General features: G+C 43.6%; 1 protein-coding gene and 1 long non-coding RNA gene across 2 annotated transcripts in view; one reads left to right on the top strand and one right to left on the bottom strand.

Moving 5' to 3' along the window:
* Positions 1-3,529: 3,529 nt before the first annotated feature.
* LOC141075660 (uncharacterized) lies at positions 3,530-5,942 on the top strand. The gene is made up of 3 exons (XR_012227314.1): positions 3,530-3,838; positions 4,797-5,163; positions 5,359-5,942. It is a non-coding gene; the product is annotated as an uncharacterized lncRNA (long non-coding RNA).
* Positions 5,943-15,241: 9,299 nt separating this feature from the next.
* LOC141075631 (uncharacterized) overlaps positions 15,242-18,065 on the bottom strand; it is a 70,993-nt gene continuing 68,169 nt past the window's right edge. The window contains exon 8 of the mRNA XM_073562736.1: positions 15,242-17,063. Within this exon, the coding sequence (XP_073418837.1) occupies positions 15,454-17,063 (1,610 nt within the window). The 3' untranslated portion in view covers positions 15,242-15,453. The remainder of the gene's footprint in view (positions 17,064-18,065) is intronic.

Here is an 18,065-nt window from a genome sequence, read left to right as displayed (position 1 = left end):
CCCCCGGAGCCACAAGACCCCTGGAGCCTAGTGCTGAGACTGGCAGAGACCCCCGGAGCCACAAGACCACTGCAGCCCAGTGCGGAGACTGGCAGAGACCCCCGGAGCATCAGTGCTGGAGCCGTGGGGGATTTATCAGTTCATGCTAATTATTTTTACATTCTCAGAAATCCCCTGTTGTGTCTGTTCACACTCACCATTGTTGCTGTGGATTGATCTACAGTGTTGGCAGGAAATTTTCTGCTTTTTTGCAGCCTTTTCACTTGCATTTTTGTGTCCCATTCATTTGAACAGGGAAAAAAATGATGCAGAAATGCTGAAAGACGACAGCAACAGATTTATAAAAAAAAAGTGACGGTGTCCATGTCTGGCCGGTGTCCTTGTCTGGCCGGTGTCCGTGTCTGGCCGCTGTCCGTGTCTGGCCGGTGTCCGTGTCTGGCTGCTGTACGTATCTGGCCGGTGTCCGTGTCTGGCCGCTGTCTGTGTCTGGCCGCTGTCCGTGTCTGGCCGGTGTCCGTGTCTGGCTGCTGTACGTGTCTGGCCGGTGTCCGTGTCTGGCCGCTGTCCGTGTCTGGCCGGTGTCCGTGTCTGGCTGCTGTACGTGTCTGGCTGGTGTCCGTGTCTGGCCGGTGTCCGTGTCTGGCCGCTCTCCGTGTCTGGCCGCTCTCCGTGTCTGGCTGCTGTACATGTCTGGCCGGCATCCGTGTCTGGTCGGTTTACGTGTCTGGCCGACATCCGTGTCTGGCTGCTCTCCGTCTCTGTCCGCTGTCCATGTCTGGCCGGTGTCCGTGCCTGGCTGCTGTCCGTGTCTGGTTGCTGTCCGTGTCTGGCTGCTGTCCGTGTCTGGCTGCTGCCCGTGTCTGGCTGCTGTCCGTGTCTGGCTGCTGTCCGTGTCTGGCTGCTGTCCGTGCCTGGCTGCTGTCCGTGCCTGGCTGCTGTCCGTGCCTGGCTGCTGTCCGTGCCTGGCTGCTGTCCGTGTCTGGCTGCTGTCCATGCCTGGCTGCTGTCCGTGTCTGGCTGGTGTCTGTGTGAATTTGTTTTTTTTCTGAAATTGACTGATTTATTTCCTTAGGCCGGGTGCACACGATCAGGAATTGGCAGCGCTTTGGATGCAGCACATGTCCGCTGCCGGCTATTGAACATAGGTGACTCCACATGTGATCACTGAACCGTGCGGATTCACTGCATCCAATACATTGTACGGGTGAGGTTTATCACATCTCCAAAAGATAAATAGACATGTTGTGATCTGGAAAGACGCGCCCCATGTCCGTCTCTAAAGATAGGGAATGTAGATTGTGAGCCTCATTGGGGACAATGCCACTAATGTCTGTAAAGCGCTGTGGAATTAATAGCGCTATATAAATGAGTAAAAATAAATATATAAACTGCGGGGGCTCTGGCCTTCCACAAAATGTCGGCAGAGCCCCCGCAGCACCATACACCCACAGCGACACTACACCTATTATTGCGACTAGAGATGAGCGACTTTGCCTTTTTTCGGGTCGAGTCGGGTTTCGCGAAACCCGACTTTCTCAAAAGTCGGGTCGAGTGAGATCGGCCGACTAACGGAAAAAGTCGGGTTTCGTACAGACTGAAACACGAAACCCAATGTAAGTCAATGGGGAAGAAAAGTCGGGAGTGAGAAAAAGACAGGAAACACACCTACAGTGCCCATTTGAATGCCAAAACCATAAATTCTTATTCCTGAAGCTTGTCACCCTTTATTTACTTCATAATACAAGTTACGCATTGAAAAATGGGGGTTATTTGGTTAAAGTTGCGGGGGGGGGGGTAGGGCTGGCTCCAGGATTTCATGTGCCCTGGGCCAAAGAGCGTCCCTTTAACACATACCACAACTCATGATGCTCTGATACGGCAGAGAAATAGTGGTATAGTACAATGAAAAATACTTCACTTCTTACATCTCATGACTGATATCCATTTAAAATTCTCCAATAGCTCCAAAAGTGGACAGTATATTACTCCATACAGTATTATGGCCACCGCATAGTGCACTATACAGAGTAATGAGGCCCATCTATTTCTCCCTACAGAATCATTGATCCCATATAATGTTTGAAACAGTATATGATGAGCTCCACATAATGCTACAGTATATGTTGGTCCACATGGATGAAGCTCCACTGTCTTATGGGCCCAAATAATGCTCCATACATAATGGACCCTATTTCTAATGCTCTAGTGTATAATGGGCCCTGTACATGCTGCTCCAGTGTCTGATGTCCACCTTTGAAATGTTCCAGTGTATGGTGGGCCCCATCTATCATTCTCCAGAGTATAGTGCTCCCCAAAAATAGCAGTCCCAACATTGAAAACAATGAAATAAGTCTCCTCGCTATGGAATCCCTGTACTAGTCAGGACTCCTTGTCGTCCCCATCTTCCATCCCACTGCACTTGGCTGTTTAGGCAGAGGGCATACAGACGTGATGTCATTGCGCTCTCTGATCAGAATATCAGTGTCAGGAAACGCGGAAGACGTCATGGCGGTGGAGCAGGGAGAGGTAAGTATTTCAACCTTGCAAGTGCTGTGATCCTGAGCAAGCAGGGGGGGCCCACTCGTTGGCGACGGCACTGGCACAGGGCCCCTGATAGTACGGCGGTGTTTCTGACGGCAGGTGGGCTGAACCTGTACTTTCATCTGCAGCTTCCTCTTTGTCACCGTGTAAGGTGGAACATTATATGAGAAGTGTAACCTGAGTTTCATCAGGGTCAGATTCAGGCTGTGTAGAGTGCGAGGGGAATGTAGTGGTCTGGGTCAATGTACCAGCAGAATCATTGAGCAGTGGCTGGGCATCAGTGCACTTGTGGCGCCCCCAGGAGTATGGTCGCCACAGTGGCATAACCTTCCTCCTAGGGAGTGTGATGTCATGCTTGGGAGCAACGAAGGATCTCTCTAGCAGGTTAACTGACTGGGCGGCATGATTCCCATGACTCACGACCCTCCAAACAGCGTCCATGAAGGCAACATTTTTGTTTGACGTGGCCAGTATGGTTGCAAAGCTGAACCTTAAAGGAATGTCCAGAAGGGCACCACCAGGAGTGGAGCCTGCGGCGTAATTGGACTCAACACGGGCAACCTCAACCTTGCTCTGCTGTGCTGTAATCGGCCCCTTCCCACTCACTCTCAACTTCTAACCTGACTGTAGGGAGAAAGAGAGAAGGGGGCTGGAGGGGGGTTTGGGAGAGACGCTCTGGGACTACAGGGGATGCACAGCGTTATTCACTGCTGTACACCCTCTACTATAGAGCGAAATTGGGATTTATATCATTGTAACCGGTTGTTGTATTGTTTACTGGTTTTTATTTTTTTTATTATTTTTCTCACAATGTTTGTATAAGAAAAACAAAATGTTAGTAATTCTTTGTTTTGTTCAATAAAAATTATCTGATTGAAAAAAGAAAGACGATAAAGTTGTTAATAGATGAAACGTATAGAAAATACCAAGATTACATGAGAAGGTACTCGTACGAATCCACAGATAAATGTGGTCTCTCATTGGCAAGGAGGTTATATCCATGCATGCAAGGGACATACGTATGTATCCAAAATAAAGAAAATAAAGCTGAGGCATGTTGTTGCTGTTATAGCTCGCTCTATAATATCCATGGATAATACCACGACATGCCACCTAATATTCTGGAAAGACAAATTGACAAATATATTATGGACGCTGCTCTTCCTTCCTTACAGACCCCTGAGCTGGAGGAACTAGACAAAGCTGTCACTGAGGAAGAGATCGGAGAGGCCATTAAATCATACCCTATCGGGAAGAACCCTGGGCCAGATGGAGGCAATAATAGATTTTATAAGAGGTTTGCACCCCAGTTATTACCATTTTAGGAGAAGTGTTCAGTAATATCTCAGAAGACTCCCTCTCTGCCCCTTAATTACTTGAGGCTGACATAACATTGTTTTTGAAAGCCTGGAGAAGAACCAAATGTCTGCCCTAATTTTCATCCAATATCACTAATTACTGTAGATGTGAAAATATTCTCTAAAGTGATTACAGCCCGGCTCTCCCACTACCTGCCCCCAATTGTTACCGACCATCAGGTTGGCTTTATTAAGGACAGAGAAGCTCGTGAGAAAACATTGTTATTAATGTCAAATGCGGAAACCCCGGGGATCCCAATGTGCCTTGTTTCTGCCGACACTGAAGAAGCGTTGGACATAGTGCCCGGACTTTCTTCAAGATCACTCTATGACATATTGGGTTGGGACTTTTCTTGTTATGTATCATTCTCTCCTTATACACTGACCCTAAACTGATAATTAGGGGAGACGGCCTTCTATCCGACACATTATCTATTAATAATGGGACGAGATGTTAAATATTAATAATTTGGTTGTTAATTTCTTATCACACTCAGTTCTGTTCTGGCAATTGCCTTCCACTGACACTGCATGTGCTATTTTAGCAAATGGTAAATGTCAACTCCACTACATATGTAAGATTAGCTCATGGTAAAAGGTCAACTCCATATGTGGAGATCACGTGCTTTGAAAGATGTATATTTAAGGTGGGGGCTTACTCTAGAGGTCGCTGTTGCTCCCTCCCCATCTTGAGACACAGACGCGAAGATGTCATCTCTGCACGTACATAGCATTGAATGGACAGACAGCTGATATGTAACTTTACTACGTAAGAAGCCTAAGAGAGACAGACGCCATTTGCCATGTGAGATCCCAGAGAGGAAGAATACATGTTGCTTTGCTATGAACTAATGGACAATCTCTCTTTCACCTATTTTTTATGTTTTTCTGTAATAGTTATTTCTCTGATGGAAGAATTCAAATAAACCACTACATTTTTATCTGGTAACTAGTCCTGAGTATTATACAAGAATACGCATTTTTTACATTGGCGAGCCAGCCAGGATCTGAATTTTTGTACTTTTTTTGCGGATTTCCCTCAACTTGCCCAAAAGGGGGATTGAACTTTGCTAACGTCAGTCATATGTGCAAGTTATGAGGAACTCCACTACTCACAAGAATCAGACAGAACCTAGAAGTGAGGACTAAGAATTGCCAGATGGATTGAGAAGTACTACAAGTGCCAGACGTGCTGAAGCCAGACGTGTGAAGACAAGAGCCCAGCGTTGTCCATCAAAGGAACGACAAGCTGAGATATTTCAAGGTAAGAAATATGGATGTCATTACTTGTTATTCTAAGCAGAGTAAATTGAAATTTAAGTCTGTAGGTGAGTCTAATTCAGAAGTATTATGGCTCAGCTTATATGCAGAATGTGAAGTGGAAAATCTAAAGATAGATACTAAGCTTTTCAATAGAGAAAGAGATTAAAAAATATTCTACAAATGGTATATTTCATAGGTCGGTGTCAGAGAAATCCAAAGATGATTGCTGTGTGAAGGAAAATAGTGATGTTCCCGAGATTGGCTGTAAAGTTAGGGAGATTGAACAAGACTGTAATCAAGTGTCTGTAGCAGCCATTCAAGGTGACCTTGCAGACGTGGAACAAGATGGAGAAGTAGGAGGAGACTTCAGATTTGATGTAGAGGACGTACAAGGGAAAGACGGACCACTAAGAATAGACCACTCAGAGGCCCAACTCTGAAGTAAAGTAAGGAAAAATGTGTTAAAAATATGCAAAATCATTCCTGCATGTGATAACAAAATCCATGTTTGTAGAAACTCTGAGGTTTTTGAAAGCTGTGCTGAGAAATTTGATTTAACTAACGAAGAGAAGAATCAGTTGTTCAAAATGTGGATCCCTGTAAATTTTGCTAGGAGATTGACTTTAAAGTTATCTGGTGAAACACATGAGAACTTAAATGATAAAGACAGATTAAAAATTCTGATTTTTTGTGCATCAAATGAAAATTATCCAGATATTGATATTCTTCAAAAATTAAGGATTGGTCGGAAGGAATGTACCTACACATTCATGTCCATATATGAACGCCTGTATAGAATGCTGAGTGAGAATGTCAAGATACAGTCCCTCATAAAGACTTTTGTAACCAAATTTTGGTTTTTAAATCCTGCATCTCGTGTTATTGCGTCACAAAAAGATTCTTTATTTGAATTTGTAGAACTGTATTTTGTAGTGAAAATTAAAATCTACTCCAGTAATATTTAGAATTATGAATATATTAACCTTCTCTTTTATTTTTCCTTAGAATTTTCATTTCAAAGCAGGACTTAATCGCGAAAAATTCTCTTACAAGGATTTATGCCTTTATTTACACAGGAAGTTATAATAATTGCATGATTTTATATATTTAACACTTAAATAATATTCATATAACTAACAATTTAAAATGTGTTCTGTGTGTATGCCTTTACTGCATGGCATGAATGACAACTACAGCATGTGAAATTTGAACTTTGTTCTAATAATAAGTATACCAGTATACCATGTCCTTGTTCTTTAGAAAAAGAATTTTTAAGGAGTCTCAACTTTTGCATATCAAAGGAATTTTTTTTCCTAGGCCTAAAGTTTCAAGTATAGCTATACAACATATATTTATGTCATGTGTATTTGGGGAATTTACCAAGAAATATTAAGATACTAAATGTAATAGTTTACAATGCGCATTGATAATTAGGATAATTTGGGTTAAAATACACCTTCGTATGTGAAATCTGTGGTGTGAACTTATATGTGACACAGTCTGAGTGACAGATGATGCGTGTATGAGCAGCTGCTTAGGAGTAATGTGATACATTTGATGTATGAGACGCCTCGAGGTTCTGTATGAGGAAAAACTTTGTCTTTAGGAGAAATATGCAGATCAGTTAAATTCTTAGAATATTAAGATATAATGAAATATTATCTACACAGCATATATTTCTAGATTTCTTTAGTAATTATTTCTTGATTTAGTTAATTGTGGATAGGTGCAATCGCACATCAAAATGGTTTAAGAAAATCTACATTTAAATTAATTTTTCCAAAGGATAATTTTATGATATTCAAATTAATTTTAATGGTTACACATCTTCAGACAAATAATGGTATAAGCAAGTATAAATTCACATAATTTATAAATTAATTATTTTTCATTTTGGTTTGATAAATGAATTATTTCATAAAACAATATTTTTTGGTATTAAGGGGGAAATATGTTTTTGATCCTGACTTCATCATCACATTAGATTAATACCTCTTCTTCACACATTTTAATAAAAAAGAAATATTAATAAGGTACAATGGTATAAGTATTGGGTATAATAACATTAAGTATTATAAAGAGTCATTTATTTACACTGAGAAGAGTATTACATGCAAAGTTGCATAATTTGGATATTTTGGTAACAAGTTTATGACAATTATGAAATAATCGAGATCATGGAAATATTAAGAGTATATGTTACTGAGGACATAACTACTCTGCATTTGGTATCAATATAAAGGCCTTATTTTTATTCTTGTTTTTCATTTTCAATTTTATTATTCTATTTTTATTTGAATTCCTAAATTTTTATTTTTTCTGTCAATCAAGAAAAAAACCATCAATATTTAATAAAGTAATGTCTAGTATAGAATATTGCTTCATTAAATATAGCGATGATATGGTTCTATTACAAAGGAAAATGTTTCAGTTCTGAATTCTATGCAACAATTCTTTTATTCATTCATTCATTTATATATTCTTATTTTGGTTCATGGCTATACATTCCTACATATTATTAGTATAATAAATATATTCTATTAATAAAGTTGAATAATAAAGATGAAAACACTGGTTACATAAAACACATTGACACCTATGGGTTGAAAAAGGTAATTACACCTATGACATAAAAATGTTCTAACACATGAAGAATATGGATAATAATGTATCATCACTTATTATTGGTTTATTATTGTTTTTGAAATCCATATATGGTACAAATTCTGATAATAATTATATGGATGTTACTGATTGCTATGGTACGCTGTGATATTATAGGTTAGGAAAATTACCAGGTTTGGTATAGAATAGGGAATGAAGACTTCAAGCAAGAACTGAAATTATGTTAATAAAGACTTTTCATATTTCTAAATTCAATTGATTCTTACCAGTAGCAAGAAGAAAAACACCGCGATCCAGAAGTCCCAGAAGGTAACAAAGCTATGATTTCTGAGTAATAGACTGTGTCAATTACAAGTGCAGTATCCACCACTGACAGTCACAAGTGCAGTATCCACCACCGACAGTCACAAGTGCAGTATCCACCACCGACGGCCACAAGTGCAGTATCCACCACAGACGGTCACGAGTGCAGTATCCACCACTGACAGTCACGAGTGCAGTATCCACCACCGACGGCCACAAGTGCAGCATCCACCACCGACGGCCACAAGTGCAGTATCCACCACAGACGGTCACGAGTGCAGTATCCACCACAGACGGTCACGAGTGCAGTATCCACCACCGACGGCCACGAGTGCAGTATCCACCACCGACGGCCACGAGTGCAGTATCCACCACCGACGGCCACAAGTGCAGTATCCACCACCGACGGCCACAAGTGCAGTATCCACCACCGACGGCCACAAGTGCAGTATCCACCACCGACGGCCACAAGTGCAGTATCCACCACCGACGGCCACAAGTGCAGTATCCACCACCGACGGCCACAAGTGCAGTATCCACCACCGACGGCCACAAGTGCAGTATCCACCACCGACGGCCACAAGTGCAGTATTCACCACCGACAGTCACAAGTGCAGTATCCACCACCGACAGTCACAAGTGCAGTATCCACCACCGACAGTCACAAGTGCAGTATCCACCACCGACAGTCACAAGTGCAGTATCCACCACCGACAGTCACAAGTGCAGTATCCACCACCGACAGCCACAAGTGCAGTATCCACCACCGACAGTCACAAGTGCAGTATCCACCACTGACAGCCACAAGTGCAGTATCCACCACTGACAGTCACAATTAAGTATCTAACCTGACAACTAGAGGACGATAATCCTATGATGCTGAGATGAACGGTGTTATCACGTTCTTACCAAGTTCCACCTGAAAAGCTTCAATGAAGGCTGGTGAACAATAAGGTAATTGTCAGGAAGCTACAACCCTGACATATGTCCTGTGCATTAGGACTGAGCAGTGGCGGATTAAGTGGACTATGGGCCCGGGGCTGTTCATAAAACCTGGGCCCCTGTACCCCCCTTCCCACCTGAGCGCTGCGGTCCCCGTGCGGGAATTGACAGCCGTACGGACCGCAGCACTTGGTTTGCTGCGGGTCCATACGGAAAACCCGCCACCATTCCACCACGTGTGGACACGGCCTAAAAAGACGTTGCACATAAGCTGTAGGCCTATGGCCAATACGCACAAAATCGCCCAACGTGATCCTGGCCATAGGGGATCCACTTTAATGTCCCCACTTTAATTTGAAGTCCCCTTACTTCATCCATTGCAGTCCCCTATCACCCACTCACTTCATCTGCAGTGCCGCTTCATCATTTGCAGCCCCTTATCCCCCCTTCCATTTCATCATGTGCAGTCCCCTTCCCCCCCAACTTCATGTGCAGCCCCACTCCCCCATCATGTGCAGCTAATTTTACCCCCACTTCATGTGCAGTCCCCCTTACCCCCACTTCATGTGCAGTGCCCCTTACCCCCAATTCATCATGTGCAGTCCCCCTTACCCCCAATTCATCATGTGCAGTCCCACTTACCCCTTAATTCATCATGTGCAGTTCCCCTTACCCCCAATTCATCATGTGCAGTCCCACTTACCCCTTAATTCATCATGTGCAGTCACACTTACCCCTTAATTCATCATGTGCAGTCCCACTTACCCCTTAATTCATCATGTGCAGTTCCCCTTACCCCCAATTCATCATGTGCAGTCCCACTTACCCCTTAATTCATCATGTGCAGTCACACTTACCCCTTAATTCATCATGTGCAGTCCCACTTACCCCTTAATTCATCATGTGCAGTTCCCCTTACCCCCAATTCATCATGTGCAGTCCCACTTACCCCTTAATTCATCATGTGCAGTCCCACTTACCCCTTAATTCATCATGTGCAGTCCCACTTACCCCTTAATTCATCATGTGCAGTCCCCCTTATCCCCCACTTCATCAAGTGCAGCCCCACTTATCCCCCACTTAATCATGTTCAGCCCCACTCACCCCCCTTCATCATATGCAGCCCCACTCACCCCCCCTTCATCATGTGCAGCCCCACTCACCCCCCTTCATCATGTGAAGCCCCCACTCATCCCCCCTTCATCCTGTGAAGCCCCACTCACCCCCTTCATCATGTGAAGCCCCCATTCACCCCCTTCATCCCGTACAACCCCAGTCACCCCCCCCTTCATCCTGTACAGCCCCACTCACCCCCTTCATCATGTGAAGCCCCCACTCACCCCCTTCATCATGTACAACCCCACTCACCCCCTTCATCATGTCTAGCCCCACTCAACCCCCTTCATCCTGTGTAGCCCCACTCACCCCCTTCATCACGTACAGCCCCCAGTCACCCCCTTCATCATATACAGCCCCCAGTCACCCCCCTTCATCATATACAGCCCCCAGTCACCCCCCTTCATCATATACAGCCCCCAGTCACCCCCCTTCATCATATACAGCCCCCAGTCACCCCCCTTCATCAGATACAGGCCCCAGTCACCCCCCCTTCATCAGATACAGCCCCCAGTCACCCCCCTTCATCATATACAGCCCCGTCACCCCCCCTTCATCATATACAGCCCCCAGTCACCCCCCTTCATCATATACAGCCCCCAGTCACCCCCCCTTCATCAGATACAGGCCCCAGTCACCCCCCTTCATATACAGGCCCCAGTCACCCCCCTTCATCAGATACAGGCCCCAGTCACCCCCCCCTTCATTGTGTACAGCCCCCACTCACCCCCTCCCCCATTTAATTCATTTTATAAATAAAAAAGTTCCCCATACTTACCTCACAGCCGGCTCGCTCCCCAGCAGCGCCTCTGCTTTCAGCATCCTCCGGGACATGTCGGGCGTGCACGATGACGTCATTGCGCATGCCCGACATCTGACCCGGAAGTGCAGCCGGAGGGAGCCGGAGCTGAGCAGCCGAAGATGACTGCGACGGCCGTGCACAGCTCCCGGACCCGGCCGGCCCCATAGACTGTGACGCGGGCGGCTGTCTGCTGCCGGCGGCGTCACAGCACAGGGCACGGCCGGCCCTGTACAGGTGCTGGGGGAGTGGCCCGGGGGGGGGCATTTGCCTCTCTGCCACCCGGCCCAGCCCGCCCCTGCTCCCTGGGCCCCCAAAAAACCTTGGGCCCGGGGCGACCGCCCCATCCGCCCCTATTAAGATCCGCCACTGGGACTGAGGACTGGTTATGGTGCTATGTTTAGCAAGGAAGAGTCATTTTAACCCTTGCTTTGCTGACCAAAGACATCACAGCTATTCAAAGACCAGTACCGATGGAGGATTCCAGAATATCCAAGGCGAGCCAATGTAAGCCCAGGTTTTTAAAGGTGACACTGCACAGATATTAAAGCTGCATTTCATCTATAGACTTTGTTATCAACATTTGAATTTATGGACTTTGACTTGACACAACACGATTTCTACAACATCTATATGCTATCGAAAAACTGTGTTTTTTAAAAGAACCAAGAAGACATCAAAATGAAGACCGGATGACATCAGATGATGATGACTGAACCTGAGATGCTTCAATTTAGGTTTAGGGAAGTATAATTATACATATTTTATATGAATATTGTTCACGGCTTACCATAACATGAATTCACATCAATTATGTCATCGAGTACGTATAACAATAATCTGATATTATTATTATTGATATTAAACTATTTTATCAAAGAAGAAGAAAAGAAGAAAGAAGATCTCATTATATTTTGAGGGTTCCAATTAATGTCTGTCTCCCTCAAAAGGGGGAATTGTTAAATATTAATAATCCGTTAATTTCTTATTACACTCAGTTCTGTGCTGAACAGTGCCTTCCGCTGACACTGCATGTGTTATTTTAGCATGTTTAGCTCATGTTAAATGTCAACTCCACTACATATTTAAGTTTAGCTCATGTTAAAGACAACTCCATATGTGGAGATCACATGCTTTGAAAGATGTATATTTAAGGTGGGGGTTTACTCTAGAGGTCGCTGTTGCTCCCTCCCCATCATGAGACACAGACGCGAAGATGTCATCTCTGCACGGACATAGCATTGAATGGACAGACAGCTGAGATGCAACTTTACTACGTAAGAAGCCTAAGAGAGACAGACGCCATTTGCCATGTGAGATCCCAGAGAAAGAATACATGCTATGAACTAATGGACAATCTTTCACCTATTTTTATGTTTTTCTGTAATAATCTTCTTTGATGGAAGAATTCACATAAACCACTACATTTTCATCTGGTAACTAGTCCTAAGTATTTTACAAGAATACGCATTTTTTACAGGCAGAGAGTTCCAGAGTATGGGGGAAGCACGGGAGAAGTCTTGTATGCGGTTGTGGGAAGAAGAGATAAGGGGGGAGTAGAGAAGGAGATCTTGAGATGATGGAAGGTTGCATGCGGGTAGGTACCTAGAGACCATGTCACAGATGTATGGAGGAGACAGGTTGTGGATGGCTTTGTATGTCATGGGTAGGGTTTTGAATTGGAGCCTCTGGGCAATAGGAAGCCAGTGAAGGGCCTGGCATAGGGGGGGGCTGGGGAATAGCGGGGAGACAGGTGGATTAGTCGGGCAGCAGAGTGTAGGATGGACTGGAGCGGAGCCAGAGTGCTAGAGGGGAGCCAGAGAGTAGGAGGTTGCAGTAGTCGACGTGGGAGATGATAAGAGCATGCAGCCCAGCACAGCCTCCAGGTGATATATACATTTGCCTGAATTTTTATATCTACACATGGTTTACACAAATTATATTTTCTTGTCGTAACTCTATACTATTTACCATTAGAAGCTGTGTATTTTTGTAATTGTATGTATACTGTACATGATTAATTACTTTTGTCTCTGTAAAAACAATCCCCTCTCTGACATCGGGCGTAAATGTACTTCCTCCATTTGATGTGGGCTCCGGGGGTGAGCCCACATCTTTTCCGGCACATGTCAGCTGTTTTGAACATCTGCCATTTGCCCCTAACAGCCTCTGACAGCGGCACTTCCAGCAAGATTTCCGGAAATCCCACCATCGGTGACCTCGTCACCGATGGGCTGGCATGACAACCAGAGGTCTCCAGCAGACCTCTATGCTTGGCACTGCCGGAATGCTATGAGCGCCGCCCGCTAGCCAAAACCACATGGACCAGGCATTGTCCTGCTGAACTCCCGCTCTCCTTTTAACATGTTCAAAACGCTACTCAGACAACACAGGGTGAGGATAAAAGTGTGGCAATGCTTTATTGAACTACAAAACAGGCAGATAACACAAAGAACAGTCCCAGCACAGTACCCAAGATGGTGGACATTACAGAGTCTCACCCTCCACTAACCCGCCGGGATAATAGCAGCTGTGACTTCAGACCTTCCAGGGTCACTACCCCACCTGTGGCACGCACACAGAGAGGAGGTAACAACAAGTGTAGGAAGATGACAGTCCATACAAGGCCAGTTGATCCAAGGATCACAACCTGGCTTCATCTTCCAGGGTCGACTACTCCACCTGTGGCCCGCACACAGAGAGGATGTAACAATAAGTGTAGGAAGATGACAGTCCATTGAGTCCATACAAGGTACAAGGCCAGTTGATCCAAAGACCACAATCTGGCTTCTCCGAACGTATCCATGGTTCAGTGATGGTCAATGGAGCAGATCTGTATTCTTCCAACCAAGGCTGAAAACCCCTAGGTTGTTTCCTATAGAATGATAGGTCCATGTCCCTTGTGAAAATATGGCTGCTGTCCTGTCTCTTGTCCTTTGGATGTATAGATGTATTGGCAGAATCTCTCTGGCTGTTTCTCTCTCAGTCTCTTTATACAGAGGCATGTAACCTATTTTTAGACTTAACAAGTGTCCCTCATTCAGTGTTTACATAAAGGGTAAGAATGGAGATGAGATTATTGCATTACTTGATTATTTAAACTATTTGCATAGTTTTTCCCTCTCTGCTTTAGAAGTCAGCAAACTGGCTCCATAACACAATGCATAATTAGCATATCAGCAAACATCACTAGTGATCAAGGATAAGCGCACAATAAAAGTCAATATTACCGGCTTACACAAGCAAAAGTCTGTTTTCTTGACCAACCAGAAATCAGCACTTAAATTTAAAGCCAACATACAGATAACATTCTATTATTTTTCGTTTGCTAAAAATAGTCATCTGGTTAATTAAGATACAATGCTGTATGTCTTCACAATGCCAAAAGTAGAAAAAAATGTTTTTAAAAATACTAAAATATAAAAGTTCAAATCACCCCCCTTTCGCCCCTTTCAAAATAAAACAATAAAAAATCAAACATACACATATTTGTTATAGCCGGATTCAGAATCGCCCGATCTATCAATATAAAAAAGAATTAACCCGATCGCTAAATGGCGTAACGAGAAAAAATGTCAAAACCCCAGAATTACTTTTCTTGGTCACCGCAACATTAAAATTCAGTAAAGGACGACCAAAAGATCGTATCTGCACCAAAATGGCATCCATTAAAAAAGTCAGCTTGACATGAAAAATAAGCCTTCACCCAACTTGAAATCATGAAAAATGGAGAAGCGACGGATATCGGAAAATGGCGCAATTCTTTTATACTTTACCTAATAAAGAGGAGTTATTTTTACTGATACAGTGGGTATGGAAAGTATTCAGACCGCTTTAAATTTTTCACTCTTTGTTTCATTGCAGCCATTTGGTAAATTCAAATTCATACTATCTATTCCTGACACTGGAGGGGCTTATAACCTTCCGAAGTATATAGTTTGAGGTCTGGGATCTGCCAATATGTGGCTAGTTTTCTGACTGTTCTGAATAACATGATACATCATCATAGTTTTTTTTTTCGCTTAGTCTCGCTTGAATATAGGTCAATATTAAATAGTCTCTTGATGAGTCGCCTTTGGTGAGGACGATGAAACCCGCAGAAATGAGAGGCTTGGAGAGTGAGTGTGTAAACCTCACCTCACCCTATATACTGAGACGTGGGGTATATGTTTTTTCTATTAGTCACCTTCTGACTAATCTTCAGGGGGTGAATTATGGGTATAGCTTTATATTTGGAATTAATAAAGTTTAGTTTTATCCTTTTGTCAGCAAACATGAGGAATGACAAGAGACAACCCATTTAAGAACATTTAATTTTGGTTAAAACTATTCCAACATTATGAATATAAAAAAAGGCTTCTCCCCTATGTGACATCTCTGATGTTTATTAACAGTTGATTTCCAAGTAAAATATTTCCTACATTAAGAAAATGAAAATGGCTTCTCCTCTGTGTGACTGCTCTGATGGCGATCAAGAAGCGCTTCCTGGTTAAAAAATTTCCCACATTAACAGGAAAAAGGCTTCTCCTGTATGTGGGTTCTCTGGTGCTTAACACAATTTGATTTCCTTGTAAAACATTTCCCACATTCTGAACATGAAAAAGGCTTCTCCCCTGTATGAGTTCTATGGTGTTCATCAAGACTCCCTTTCTGGTTAAAACATTTCCCACATTCTAAACATGAAAAAGGCTTCTCTCCTGTGTGAGTTCTCTGGTGTTTAACACAATCTGATTTACTGTTAAAACATTTCCCACATTCTAAACATGAAAAAGGCTTCTCTCCTGTGTGAGTTCTCTGGTGCTTAACACAAGCTGATTTACTGATAAAACATTTCCCACATTCTGAACATGAAACAGGCTTCTCCCCTGTGTGAGTTTTATGGTGTTCATCAAGATTCCTTTTAAGTTTAAAACATTTCCCACATTCTGAACATGAAAAAGGCTTCTCTCCTGTGTGGATTCTATGGTGCTTAGCACAAGCTGATTTACTGATAAAACATTTCCCACATTCTGAACATGAAAAAGGCTTCTCTCCTGTGTGGATTCTATGGTGCTTAGCACAGGCTGATTTACTGCTAAAACATTTCCCACATTCTGAACATGAAACAGGCTTCATCCCTGTGTGAGTTCTATGGTGTTCATCAAGATTCCTTTTAAGGTTAAAACATTTCCCACATTCTGAACATGAAAAAGGCTTCTCCCCTGTGTGAGTTCTCTGGTGCTTAACACAAACTGATTTATTGATAAAACATTTCCCACATTCTGAACATGAAAAAGGCTTCTCTCCTGTGTGAGTTCTCTGGTGCATAACACAATCTGATTTAGTGTTAAAACATTTCCCACATTCTAAACATGAAAAAGGCTTCTCTCCTGTGTGAGTTCTCTGGTGCGTAACACATTCTGATTTAGTGTTAAAACATTTCCCACATTCTGAACAGGAAAAAGGCTTCTCCCCTGTGTGAGTTCTTTGGTGGGTAACAAAATGTGATTTATGTGCAAAACATTTCCCACATTCAGAACAGGAAAAAGGCTTCTCCCCTGTGTGAGTTCTTTGGTGGGTAACAAAATGTGATTTATGTGCAAAACATTTCCCACATTCTAAACATGAAAAAGGCTTCTTCTCTCCTGTGTGGATTCTCTGGTGCTTAACACAAACTGATTTATTGATAAAACATTTCCCACATTCTGAACATGAAACAGGCTTCTCCCCTGTGTGAGTTCTATGGTGTTCATTAAGATTCCCTTTATGATTAAAACATTTCCCACATTCTGAACATGAAAAAGGCTTCTCCCCTGTGTGAATTCTCTGGTGAGTAACAAAATCTGATTTCCGTGTAAAATATTTACCACATTCTGAACATGAAAATGACTTCTTTGCTTTAGGAGCAGTTTGTTTTTTAATGCCTCTTTTGTGACTTTGATTTTCCTTAGTAGTCAGTAAAGAATCAGAAGATGGGACCTGTTTCATAGGTTCAGATGACAGATCTTTGCTGTGAACGGATGATGATGTGTCTGGAGTAACGGCATTCATTTCAGGTGTATCTTGTAGGATATCAAGATCATCAGATTTAAAAATTGAAGATGTCAGCTGTCCCTCTGATCTCCTGGTACAGTCATCTAACATAATAAACAATTTTTTTAAATAAAATATCCTTGAGGTTTATATTTTTCAACACTTCTACTTAAAAAATGGCAAGCTATGTAAAAAACTTTATTTACCAAGACAATGACAGTTCACAGTCTAATTGAAAACCTTGTTGGATGAGCCAGTAGTGTGCGGTGTTCAACTGTTTGTTCATTCTGCCTCCCAAATGTATATATATAATTGCCTTAAATTGTCTGTCATCCACTTCCATCTGGATGTCCCCGAATCCCACAATCCACTGCGCCGCACCGGAAGTACGCCGACCGCTATTTTGGTACACCCAAGTGATGCCGCTCAGATCCAGGACGCAGCTGCGATCCCGAATACCCCTGGGATCCCAGCTGCCGCTTATATCCAGGCTGCCACTGTGATCCCTACCGGCGCTGGGATCCCGACCGCTACTCGGATCCCGGCCACCGCTCGGATCCCGGCCATCACTGCGATCATGAGGCTGTTAAAGGGGTGTAACGAGGGGGTATAAAGAGAGGGGTGTAATAAAGGGGGTATAATGAGAGGGTGTAATGAGGGGGGAGTAATGAGAGGGATGCCACCGCCAGACCCCCGCCAGGACCCACTGTCTGACTACATGCGCCGGATCCCACCGCTGCCTCCCCACCCACCTCCATGCAGTCACAGTCACCAGGAAAGACTGCGACTTGAGGCCTGTGCTGGAGATTGGGTGCGGCCACCCTCTGGAAGCACCGCACACCATCTCCAGCACAGATCGCAAAACAAAGTCTTTCCTGCCAGTTGTGACTGCATGGAAGTGGGTGGGCCGCCACCCCCAGCACCACAAAGCTGCCCCCATCGTGATGTTACTGCCCTCCCGATGCGATAGCATCGGGCACACATCTAGTATCAAATATAAAGAAACCAATCAATGTTATGTAGGCGAAAATAACACCAATTCTCATCTCACAAAAAACAAGTCCTCACTCAGGTCCATCATCTGTCAATGGAAAAACAGAGGTTCC

The sequence above is a fragment of the Dendrobates tinctorius genome, unplaced genomic scaffold (genome assembly GCF_039654945.1).
Source record: "Dendrobates tinctorius isolate UK_male_01 unplaced genomic scaffold, ASM3965494v1 ptg000366l, whole genome shotgun sequence".
NCBI lineage: Eukaryota > Metazoa > Chordata > Amphibia > Anura > Dendrobatidae > Dendrobates > Dendrobates tinctorius.
Note: the sequence above shows the minus strand (reverse complement) of the source record. Positions and strands in the feature narration are given on the sequence as shown.